At 57.3% G+C, this 12,215-nt stretch overlaps 1 protein-coding gene across 4 annotated transcripts in view; it reads right to left on the bottom strand.

Annotated features, from left to right (window-relative positions):
• HORMAD2 (HORMA domain containing 2) overlaps positions 1–12,146 on the bottom strand; it is a 34,977-nt gene extending 22,831 nt beyond the window's left edge. The window contains exons 1-6 of one of the 4 annotated variants that reach the window (XM_068161853.1): positions 12,098–12,146; positions 7,178–7,268; positions 5,967–6,111; positions 4,275–4,338; positions 2,162–2,198; positions 624–644 (exon numbers count right to left, since the gene is read on the bottom strand). In XM_068161853.1, the coding sequence (XP_068017954.1) occupies positions 624–644; positions 2,162–2,198; positions 4,275–4,338; positions 5,967–6,111; positions 7,178–7,228 (318 nt within the window). In that variant the 5' untranslated portion in view covers positions 7,229–7,268; positions 12,098–12,146. Of the gene's footprint in view, positions 1–623; positions 645–2,161; positions 2,199–4,274; positions 4,339–5,966; positions 6,112–7,177; positions 7,269–9,930; positions 9,997–10,984; positions 11,066–12,097 lie in introns of those variants that run through there. The other 3 variants (XM_068161852.1, XM_068161851.1, XM_068161855.1) reach the window with 3 other exon arrangements.
• Between the last annotated feature and the right edge of the window lie 69 nt (positions 12,147–12,215).

Here is a 12,215-nt window from a genome sequence, read left to right as displayed (position 1 = left end):
GCCATTCTCCCCTTGGATAACCTGAACCACTGAGAAGTGAGTGCAGTGGTGTGAGGTGTCCCTGCCCATGGCAGGGGGTTGGAACTGGCTGAGCCTTGGGGTCCCTTCCAACCCTAACAATTCTATGATCCCCATTCCAACCCTCATAGGCAGCTCAGGATGCCTGAGGTGTAGCCACTGGGATTAGCCATGGAGCAGATGTGCAGCACAGCTCCTGGTGCTTCACAAAGCCCAGGGCAAACAGCTGCCTGTGCAACCAACAGCAGGTGCTGATTTCCCCAGGGATCAGATCACTGAGGAGGACTCTTCTGCAGGGGCACATGGAGATGACACAGTAGCTTCCAAGGAGGCAGGAGTCTAAAGGAAGCAGTGCCATGGAGCAGAGGGAAGTGCTCCAGCTGAAGGCTGGGTGCAAGGCCTGAGCCTGAGCTGCTAAGCAAACCTTTCCCACGCAGCCTGGGAAGTTGCTGTTTCCCCTTGCAGAGGTCACAGCTCCCTCCCAAGCCACACACATCGAGGCTTCCCCTTCCCAGAGGCACACATGGCTTGGCACAACCTTGACTCCATCCATATCTCTTGCAAGCAGAGAGGGGAAGAAAACCACCTTGTGCTCCTGTACTTACTGCCAGCACGGCGATGTGTAGCTAGGGAGGGGAGAAAACAAAGCACGGAATCAGCCTCTGACCTCGGTGGGCAAGGGAAAGCAAGCCCTGGAACTGCCTGCAGCCAGCCAGGGGACCGGGGGAGGCCGAGCTCAGCAAAGCCCTGCAGGCAGCAGCCTGCTCAGCACAGCATCAGCAGCACCTAGCGGCCAGTCGGCTCGGCTCGGCTGGCCGAGGCAGCAGCTGCAGGCTCAGGCTCACCCCTGGGACTCCTCCTAAACCAACCCCGCAGGCTGTGCCGGTTTAAAACCCTTTCAGAAGAGCACTCATCCCTGCTCCAGGCCAACATTTGCTCCCTGCTGTGCAACCCCCCCTCAAAGGCACTTAATTATCATAGAGCAGGACAGTGCCCATGAGATTACTCTGGAAAGCACTCCCAGAACATGCTTCAACACCTCAGGGCTGGGTTTCCCCCCCCTTAATCCATGTCAAACAATAAATAGTTCATGTCTCAGAGAGAGCAGAGGGCTGAACACCTCCCAGAACTGCCAGCAAGCCATCAGCTGAGGTCACAACCTTCTGGGCTGTCTCATCTCTGCAGCTGATGTACAAGAGCCCATCTGATCATCAGGGCTGGGTCTGAGCTCAGCAGAGCTGGGTCTGAGCTCAGCAGAGCTGCCCTGAGCTCAGCAGAGCTGCCCTGAGCAGCAGTGCTGCCTGAGCCTGGTGCTCCTTCCTGTGCAGGGCAGCTTTTATGGCAGCAGCAGCAGGAGAGAGGGTTCCTGGCCAGCTGGCTTTGTCTCAGAACCTGTCACATCCCTGCCATCAGGAGCTACTTCCCAGAGTGTAAAAAACCATTAGTTGGGGTTAGAGAGGATGAGAAGGGAAAAGGGCTTGCAGTGATGGGATGAGGGGCAATGGACTGAAGCCTGAGGAGGGCAGATTGAGGCTGGGGAGGAGGAAGAAATTCTTTCCAGTGGGGGTGGTGAGACTCTGGCACAGGTTGCCCAGGGGAGGTTGTGGCTGCTCCTTCCCTGGAGGTGTTCAAGGCCAGGCTGGATGAGGCCTGGAGCAAACTGAGATGTCTAGTGTGAGCTGGCCCTGCCCATGGCAGGGGGCTTGGAACTGGATGACCTTTAAGGTCCCTTCCAACTCAAACCATTCCATGAATCTATGGATCTATAAAAAGATGAGGGGACAGGAGAGAAATGAAAGCAAGAGCACAGAGCCACCTCTGGTGTGGAGATCAAGACCTCATTTCTGACTGGCAGTGTCTCTGTCCAGGTATTAGAGACCACAAACCTGCACCAGAGCTGAGGAAATCACACACCATGCACAGGCAAGCTGAGAGGGAAACAATGGTCAAGATCTGAGCTGAAGAACCCCAACTCTCACCTGGATACTCTCAGGGGAGAGCCTCTCCCCTGCCTCCCAGCTGTAGATGTGTGTTGTGTCCATGCAAGCTCATTACACAAACCCAGAGCAATTATCTTGTGTCCATATTTGATGACTGAATAGGAAAGGCCATTAAAAAGCAGGCAAAAACCCCAACAACTTACATACTGCCTCTCCAAAGCATCAAAACAACCTTGAAGCCTGCCAAGGAAAAAGATGTTAGTCCTAACCAGCCACATCCATCTCCTGATCTGTAAACACACACTCATCAGATCCCCTTTAAAGTGCATTTCTCTGGACAAGCAACCATTTGGGCTTGTCAAGTTGTTTTCAGGCCAAGCATCATAAAGGCTCTCTCCTCCCTCCACATTTGTCAGCTGTTTATACTTCCAGGGCCACAACTCAGGCTGGAGAAGTGTGCCAGTGCAAACTCCAGGAGGTTCAACAAGTCACAGTGCAGGGCCTGCAGCTGGGTTGGGCCAACCCCAGGCACAAATCCAGGCTGGGTGCAGAGGGGGCTGAGAGCAGCCCTGAAAAAAAGAGCCTTGGGGGTGTTGGTTGAGGAGAAGCTTCCCAGGAGCCAGCAGTGCCCTCCTGCAGCCCAGAATGCAGCTGTGTGCTCAGCTGCATCAGGAGTGTAGCCAGCAGGGCAGGAGAGGGGATTCTGCCCCTTGACCCTGCTCTGCTCAGCCCCCACCTCCAACACTGCCTCCAGTTCTGCTGTCCACATGGGAAGAAGGACACAGAGCTGCTGGAGTGAGTCCAGAGGAGGCCACAAGGATGGTCCAAGGGCTGGAGCAGCTCTGCTGTGAGCACAGGCTGAGGGAGCTGGGGGTGGTCAGCCTGGAGGGGACCTTAGAGCTGCCTTCCAGTAGCTGCAGGGATCCTGCAGGCAGCTGCAGAGGGACTGCTCCTGAGGGTGTCTGAGCCAGGCCAAGGGGGAAGGGTTTGAAGCTGAGGCAGAGCAGGGTCAGACTGGAGCTGAGGAAGAAGTTCTTCAGTCTGAGGGTGGTGGCACTCTGGAAGGGGCTGCTCAGAGAGGCTGTGGCTGTCCCCTCCCTGGAGGTGTTCAAGGCCAGGCTGGATGAGGCCTTGAGCAGCCAAGTCTGGCTGAGGGGTGTCCCTGGCCATGGCAGGGAGGTTGGAGGAGATGATCTCTAAGGTCCCTCCCAACCTGAGCCATTCTAGGATTCTATGATCCTGCCATCCTGAGGCCCACAGGAAGCCTGCAGAAGACAAGGATCCAAGGCCTCAGGCTGCCTGGGAATGGCTCAGTGCTCAGTTCTAGCTCCCCAGCTTGCTCCCTGAGGGCTCTTGTCCCATTGGCCTTGTGCAGAGCTTGGCTGAGGCAGCCTGACCTGTTTGCTCTTGTAAATCTCCTATGACCTGATGCAGAGTTTACAGCTGTGGACTTTTCTCAGAGCACTAAATATCCTTTGAGGTAGCAACAGCCAGATCTGACTGCTGGAGTCGATGTGCAGCAAGCTCTCTCCTCAGCACTTCACAGCTGGCCTCTGCTTGGTGAGAACATGCCAGCTGTGAAACACAGAGCCACAGAATGGCTTGGGTTGGGAGGGACCTTAGAGATCCTCTACTGCAACCTCCCTGCCACAGCCAGGGACACCCCTGGCTCCTGGGGAGCTTCTCCACAATCAACACCCCCAAGGCTTTTTCTTCAGGGCTGCTCTCAGCCCCCTCTGCACCCAGCCTGGATTTGTGCCTGGGGCTGGCCCCTGCCCTGTGACTCGTTGCACCTATTGCAGCTGGCACTGGCCCACCTCTCAAGCCTGCCAAGCTCCTTCTGGATGCCATCCCTGCCCTCAGGTGAGTCCAGCTCAGCACTCAGCTTGGTGTCAGCAGCAAACCTGCTGAGGATGCACACAATGCCACACCCTCCATCAAGCTGGAGGGCAGCTGGGCTGGCAGTACCCAGGGAGGCAGAGACCTTGCACAGCAGCCAGAGGTCTGTGTGAGCAGAGCCAGCAGGCACTGCACCGCGACAGAACCAACCTCAGCGTTTCCTCTCCCCCCTCTCCACACCTACACTGCCCCTACGTGCTCTGGGGCCTGAGCATGACCTCACTCCACCCAGCACTTCCACAGGCCTCGGGCTCACATGACCCTGGGCAGCTGATTGTGCCCTGCTCAGGCGGGGCCGAGCAGCCTGGCGCAGCAGGCAGCGCCGCGGGCACGGCAGCGGCAGGAAGCAGCAGGGGCAGGGGGCAGCTGCCTGCTGCTCAGCAGAGCCTTGCCTTGGTTTCACTGTTACTCACTCACCACTTGACTATCTGCAGCGATCCCAGACAGCTTCTATCTTCTCGGAGAACTTTCAGACAGAGGTCTGCAAAGGCAGATTTAGCACAGCCTCAGAGCCCTTAGCGCAGCTGCTGGGCAGCCAGCCAGCCTGCCTCCCTCCTCTGGGGAAACCTCAGCTGCAGGCCCTTCCTGAGGGGCAGTGGTGGGCTCCACCACATCCCAGGTGGACAGGCACAAGAGCCAGAGCTATGGCTTCATGTCCAAACACCTCGGCACCTCCCTCCTCCCCTCCCTCCCCTTCTCTGCTCCCACCCAGCTGGCAATTCCCTGAGGGCACAGAACGCCCAAGTCCCAGCACAGAAGGGGTTGGAAGTGACCTCTGGAGATCATCCATCCACTCCAACCCCCCTGCTAAAGCAGGGCACCCACAGCAGCTTGCCCAGGGTCACAACAGCCAGCTGGGTTTGGAATCCCTCCAGAGGAGGAGACTCCACAACCTCCCTGGGCAGCCTGCTCCAGGCCTCCAGCAGCCTCACACCAAGAACTTTCTCCTCATGTTGAGGTGGAACCTCCTGTGATTGAGTTTATGCCCATCTCCCCCTGTCCTGTCACTGGCTGTCACTGAAAAGAGCCTGGCTCCATCTCTGGCAGACACCCTTCAGGTATTTGTAGCCATTGGTCAGCTCCTGTGTCCCACAGCTTCTCTTCTCCAGACTAAATGGCCCCAGGTCTCTCAGGCTCTCCTCATAAGAGAGATTCTCCAGCCCAGTAACCATCCTCACAGCCTCCACTGAACTCTCCCAAGCAGTTCCCTGTCCCTCTTGAAGTGGGCAGCCCAGAACTGGACACAATATTCCAGGTATGGTCTCACTAGGGCTGAGCAGAGGGGGAGGAACCTCCCTTGGCCTGCTGGACACACTCTTTCTAATGCCCCTGAGTATACCACTAGCCCTCTTGGCCACCAGGGCACACTGCTGTCCCATGAGTAACTTAGCACCCAGGACTCCAAGATCCTTCTCTGCAGAGCTACCCAGCAGGCTCTCCACCTGAGGCAGGAGCATTGTCTGCATCCAGACTGGAGAAAGCCCTTCAACTATGGTCCTAACAACTAACTATGGTCCTAACAACTAACTATGGTCCTAACAACTAACTATGGACCTAACTGAGCTCCCACCTGTACAGGAGAGGCTGAGGGAGCTGGGGTTGCTTAGCCTGGAGAAGAGGAGGCTCAGGGGAGACCTTCTTGCTCTCTACAGCTACCTGAAGGGAGGTTGTAGCCAGGTGGAGGTTGGTCTCTTCTCCCAGGCAAGCAGCACCAGAACAAGAGGACACAGTCTCAAGCTGCACCAGGGGAGGTTTAGGCTGGGTGTTAGGAAGAAGTTCTTCCCAGCAAGAGAGATTGGCCATTGGGATGTGCTGCCCAGGGAGGTGGTGGAGTCCCCATCCCTGGAGGTGTTTAAGAAGAGCCTGGATGAGGCACTTGGTGCCATGGGTTAGCTGATCAGATGGTGCTGGGTGATAGGTTGGACTGGATGATCTCTGAGGTCTTTTCCAACCTGATTAATTTCTATTCTATCCTATCCTATTCCATTCTATTCTATCCTATCCTATTCCATCCCATTCCATCCCATTCGAGCAGCTGGCAGCTAAAGCAGGCGACAGCTAAAAGAGGGTGAGCAGAAGGAAGAGCTCAGCAGCAGGTGGAAGGCTTACCATCTAAGTACTGAGTTCCATAGGAGTTCTCTGGGAAGAGCCCCCTCATGTAGGTGATGCAGGACACAGAGATGGCCAGCAGCTGCTTCACCAGCGCCGCCGACTGCTGCTCCGTGCAGATCTTGCTGGGGAACACCACTGACTCCTGAGAGAGAAGGACAAAGCCAAAACCAGCACCACTGCCATGCCACACAGGGGTCAGGTGGGGGGAAATCCCCACATAAAGAAATGTGATTTTACTTAGAGATGTAATTTTAGTGTTCCCAGGGTGGTGAAGCACCGAAACAGGAAGCCCAGGGAAGTTGTGAGGGTGCAAGCCTGGAAGCATCCGGGGGCAGCTGGGATCACAGCTCACAGGATGTCAGGGGTTGGAAGGGACCCAAACAGATCACCAAGTCCAACCCCCCTGCCAGAGCAGGAGCATACAATCTAGCTCAGGTCACACAGGAACACATCCAGACAGCCCTTGAAAGTCTCAGGGAAGGAGACTCCACCACCCCTCTGGGCAGCCTGCTCCAGGGCTCTGTGACCCTCACAGTAAGGAAGTTCCCCCTTGTGTTGAGGTGGGAGCTCCTGTGCTGCAGCTTCCATCCATTGCTCCTTGGCCTACCCCAGGGTGCAGCTGAGCAGAGCCTGTCCCCTCCCTCCTGACCCCCAGCCCTCAGAGATTTAGAAGCATTTAGAAGTGTGGAGTTTTCTGCCAGTTTAGCTCCACAGAGTTGATTGTGGAGCCAAAGCAGTGGCAGTGCTGGGGTGTCCTGCACTGCTGCACCAGAGTTTGCTCTCTGCCAGGGCTTCCTTTGAGCTCTGCCACAGCCTGAGCCTGCCAATGCCATGCACAGGCCTGGCTGTCAGAGGCATTTCAACACAGGGCTGTGAAGGTGTCTGTGACTGGAGCTGCTGTCAGTACTAAGCGATTTGAACACGACTTTAACTCAGTGGAGAAGTACACTCAATTTAGTGCCCCTAGCAGCTCATTGCTTTTCTTCCAGCTAATGAAGCTCTGCATGCACCTAATGAGCCTACAACTTGTTTAGTCAAATAGGTGTCAGAGCCTCACACTGCATCTCCCTGGGCTCACTAAACTGCAAACAATCCAACTCAGATCAGTGCAGGCAGCAGGAAGTGCTCCCACCTCAGCAGCCACAGATGTGCCAGGTCCCAAGCTGAGAAGTGAGGCTCTCAGCATGGTCTCATTGCCAGGTTTTTACCTTAGAGGACCTCTTCTTTTGCCTGGTCTGTAAAAGCTGCTGAGCAGCCATCCTGCATTGCAGAGCTCTGCTTTCCACTTGTAATTAAAACCTGGAAAAAAAGAAGCTATGAGACACCTGGAAAATACTCAGTCACTGCAATTTCTCCTCTTCCCTCACCTAAGAATGAGTTTTCTCCAGCTTATCTGAGTCTGAACCCTGCCTGCAGCCAGGACAAAGCAAACCAAGGCTACTCCACAGCACCACCTGAGATTCTGTAGGGCAAGGAAACTCCTCATTCCCTGGTAAACCATCAAGAGGCTTTGAAATTCAGGGCCACAGCTGTAGCTGGTGTCAGCTGGTGCCTCCTCAAGATGCAGTTCTCATATTCCAAAGCACAAATGTTAATTCCTACAACCATTAAGAAGGGTGAAGGGGGAACGTGAGAGCACTGGAAGGCTGCCAACAGCAGCCAAGATTTCAGCAAGGGTAAGCAGGAAGCACATCAATCTCAGCCTGAAAAAAAAGGAATGATTCTTCTGGGACACCTTGAAAGGGTGGGGAAAAAGGGGGGGCAGAGATGGGGAGGTGGGGTTTGGGGGTGGGAGGGGGAGAGAGAAATCCACATTGCTCCCATGAAAGCAGGCCCTGTTAGCCAAGGCTGGATTAAAGAGGAAGACACTCCTTCCACAGTAATGAAAAGCTGATCGATAAAGGCAATCAAGTGGACATTAGATGGTGCACACTCGGGTGGGGCACTTGATGTAGCACCACCGACAGGGTGATTAAAGCCTTCCATTAGAGGGAATTAACAAGGCTCGTGTTGAGTGCCCTGCAAAACGGCTCCCTGGGAGTGCTCAAGGTGCAGCTGCGATCTGGGGAGCTGGCAACGGGAGGAAACTCCACCAACAGCTCCCCAGAGCAGCACTGCCTCCTCCACAGTGCTGCTGCCAGCCAGTAAAAAGGCAAACCCAGGGCGGGTTGATCTAAACCGTGAGCTAATGCAGCAGACTCTTACCGAGGCAGCTATCTGCTCTTGTGCTGCACTTGCACCTTTCAGGCTTTCCTGGCTTTGGTTTGGTTTGGGTTTTTTCCTTCTTCAGGCCATGCAAGCCTGGTTCCCATTTGTTGGCAGCCATGGAGGCATGCTGACTGGAACGTGGTGACAGCTTTGCTGCTAAGTTTAGCTCTCCATTTAGTACAGGAGGGCAGATTACAGCCACAAAGGCCTGTTTCACACACAGACACACCTGCCAAAGATCTGAATGTGCTAAATGTTTTAGGAAAGGGTACTCTGTTAGTCATGACTGGCTGAGTGCTGGGAACAGGCCTGGCATGCAATGAGAGAGCAGACAAAGGCAGCCTGAGGTTATTAGCCAAATAAAGATGATTGAAGTCAGCCAGGGAGATGAGAAAACATGTTTGCTACACCACACCACGCTTCTCATCCATGTGTTGGGGCACCTAGACCGAGCTGCTCTGCTCTGACCTGGCTGCTACAGCACAGGGTCCCTCCAAAGCTTCACCTCTGCAGTCTCACCGTGCCCACAGCCTGTGCTTGCTCCTGGGCTGTGAGGGGGCAGAGGGACCCTGGCTGCCTTTATAATGCACTTATTGGTGCACCTGGACTGAGCTGATCCACTCTGACCTCAGCACCAGAACAAGAGGACACAGTCTCAAGCTGTGCCAGGGGAAGTTTAGGCTGGAGGTGAGGAGAAAGTTCTTTCCAGAAAGAATAATTGGCCACTGGGATGTGCTGCCCAGGGAGGTGGTGGAGTCCCCATCCCTGGAGGTGTTCAAAAGAGGACTGGATGTGGCACTTGGAGCCATGGTTTGGTTGTCAGGAGCTGTTGGGTGACAGCTTGGACTTGATGAGCTCTGAGGCCTTTTCCAACCTGATTGATTCTATGATTCTATGACCTGGCTGCTTCAGCACAGGGTCCCTCCAAAGCTTCACCTCTGCAGTCTCACCGTGCCCACAGCCTGCACTTGCTCCTAGGCTGTGAGGAGGCAGGAGGAGCCTGGCTGCCTTTGTAATCCATGTATTGGTGCACCTGGACTGAGCTGCTCCACTCTGAGCTGGCTGTGTCCCTCCAAAGCTTCACCTCTGCAGTCTCACCGTGCCCACAGCCTGTGCTTGCTCCTAGCCCTGGCTGCCTCAGCCCCACCTGCCCCAGAGAGGCTTCATCCCCCAGATCAGAGATTCAGTGTTACCTGGGGGAAGTCAAACCTCTTCCCCATCACCTCAGGAGCCTCCAGCTCCCCCCTGGGGGCTTCAGCCCTGTGCCTGCGCTGCCCCCCAGGCCTCCCCCCAGGCCTCCCCCCAGGCCATGGGAGGCTGCAGCAGGCCCCAAGGAAACCAACAGCAGGCTTAAAAGTCTCCCTCGGGGGTGGGTTTGCTTTTGGGGGGTTTCTGAGTGAAGCTCAAGCCCGGCTGGTCTTCACATGGGGCTGGGGCCAGGTCCAGCCCACCCCCGCGGGGTCCCTGAGGCGCAGGGGGACCCCTGGGACAGGAGGTGCCCTGAGGGAGCAGCACCTTGGGGCACAGGGACCCCACGGGGCAGGCGGCCCTGAGGGAGGAGATGCCCTTGGAGCAGGGGGGATGAGGCACAGGGCCCTGGGGTTCCCCCGAGGCAGGGGGGGATGAGGCACAGGGGCCCTGGGGTGGGAGGTCCCCAGAAACAGGACCCCCTGAGGCAAGAAGGCCCCGAGGTGCAGGCTGCCCTGGGGCGTGAGAGCCCCTAGGGCATGAGAGCCCCTGGGGCAGGGAGTACCTGAAGCAGGGAGTCCCCTGAGGCGTGCTCCCCTCCTCCTGCCCCTCTGGGGTGGGTCTGGGGTCCCCGCGCGGCCCCGCGGCCTCCTCCTGCTCCTCTGGGGTGGGTCTGGGGTCCCTGCGCGGCCCCGCGGCACCTGCGCGGCCCCGCGGCCTCCTCCTGCCCCTCTGGGGGGGGTCCCGGGGTCCCCGCGCGGCCCCGCGGCCTCCTCCTGCCGCGCAGGCCCCGCGGAGCCGGCGGGCGGGGTGGGGGTGGGGGTGGGGCAGAGGCTGCAGCCCCCCCCGCCCTCCCTCAGCCCCCCCCGGGCCCGGCGCGCGGCGGCGGCTGGCACGGTGCCAGCGGTGCCACACGTTGCCCTGCCCCGGCCCCGGGCCGCACTCGGCGCAGGCAGGCAGCGGGAACCCCGCGGGAGCAGCGGCAGGGTCGTGGCCGTGGGTGGAGGGCAAGAGGCCCTCGCATGGACACAGCAGAGATCACAGAGCTGCCAGGGCTGGAAGGGACCCCAAGGCTCAGCCAGCCCCAAGCCCCTGCCATGGGCAGGGACACCTCACACCACAGCAGGTTGCTCACAGCCACCTCCAGCCTGGCTGCAAACACCTCCAGGCAGGAGGCTTCCACCACCTCCCCGGGCAGCCTGTGCCAGGCTCTCACCACCCTCCTGGTCAAGAGCTGGTGTGGGATGCCAGCCCCTCTGGGTGCCTGGCATCGTGCCCAGAGCAGCTGCTGCCAGCAGGAGCACAGCCCCCTGAGCAGGGTCATGGGGTCACAGAATCATTCAAGGTGCAAAGGACCTTGAAGAGCACCGAGTCCAGCTGTGAATGCTGCCAGGTAGGTCACCGCTCTACCCTCGCCCTCAGCACCACACCTCCACAGCTCTGAAACCCCTCCAGGGATGGGGACTCCACCACTGCCCTGGGCAGCCTGGGCCAGGCCCTGACCACCCTCTTGGGAAGGAACTTGTTCCTCATGTCCAACCCAAGCCTCTCCTGGGCAACCTGAGGCTGTTTCCTCTTGTCCTGTCACTTGTTATTTGAGAGAAGAGACCAACCCCCACCTGGTTCCAACTTCTTTTCAGGGCTTTGGAGAGAGTGAGGTCCCCCTTGAGCCTCCTTGTCCTGTCATGGACGTTCCTGGGCTTCCCAGTCACAGCTGCAGAGCTGGTGAGTGGAAGGATTTTCTCCATGGTTAGAGCTTTCGGTGTATGCCAAGGCCTGGGGAAGGAGGAGCCAGTGGGTGCTGGGCTGTGACACCCCAGGTGGCTGTGGCAGTGCTGACCTGGCCACCCTGCCAGTGTCTAGAGACCACCTGAGAGGCCACCAAACAAGAACCTGCATATTCAAGCAGTAAATCAGCATGACCTTGTGAGCCAGGGCTGAGGTAAAAGCTGTGTTTGCTCCAATAACCTTCCCCTAACCCTTCCCCTCTCCAGCTCATTGAAGCTGATGCTGGAGCTGGGCCACGTCCCTGTGTTTCAGCCCAAACTTCAGCCTCCAGCAGTCATGCTTGTAAACACAGTTTGGTGTCAGACCCACTGAAAGTCACTGTCAAGGGAAAGGCTGGGACTTTAGCAGCCTATCACCCTAGATCATGTGCAGGTTTTACACTACTCAAAGCCAGAAGCCACGCTCTTAGAGCGTTCTGGTGCTTCCCCAGGGGAAACATTGCAACTAAAGGCATCAGGGACTTTGCAAGAGGCTGATTGTTTTGGAGCTAGGATCACAACCCAGGCAAGGAGGATGGATTCTCTGTTCCACCAGTATCTTACTTACATAACAAAGCACATAAACCATAGCCCTGTGCCTGGAGACATTGAAGATCAGACTCGCCGTGGCCCTGGGCAGCTCTAGCTGACTGCAGGGAGGTTGGATGAGATGACCTTTGAGAGTCCCTTCCAACCCAATGCAACCTGTGTGGCTGTGAATGCCATAGAATCATAGAATTGTTAGGGGTGGAAGGGACCTCAGGCATCATCCAGCTCCAACCCCCCTGCCACGGGCAGGCACACCTCACACTGCGGCAGGCTGCTCACAGCCACCTCCAGCCTGGCTGCAAACACCTCCAGGGATGAGGCTGGGCAGCCTGTTCACCACCTCCCTGGGCAGCCTGTTCACCACCTCCCTGGGCATTTTGTTACCCTTCCCACAGGAAGTGCATTTCCCCTTCTCACCTCTACCCTGTTACCACTCCAGGCAATCCAGGGGGGCGCTGGTGGGAGCCAGCCCCCTGGTTCCCCCCAGCCCTGCAAACGCCAGCGGGTTCCTGGCTGGTAGGGCAGGACAGGACAC

Source organism: Melanerpes formicivorus, unplaced genomic scaffold (assembly GCF_026170545.1).
Source record: "Melanerpes formicivorus ecotype bairdi unplaced genomic scaffold, bMelFor1.0.p_v2 SCAF_60, whole genome shotgun sequence".
Taxonomy (NCBI): domain Eukaryota; kingdom Metazoa; phylum Chordata; class Aves; order Piciformes; family Picidae; genus Melanerpes; species Melanerpes formicivorus.
This window is presented reverse-complemented; position numbering and strand designations above follow the sequence as displayed.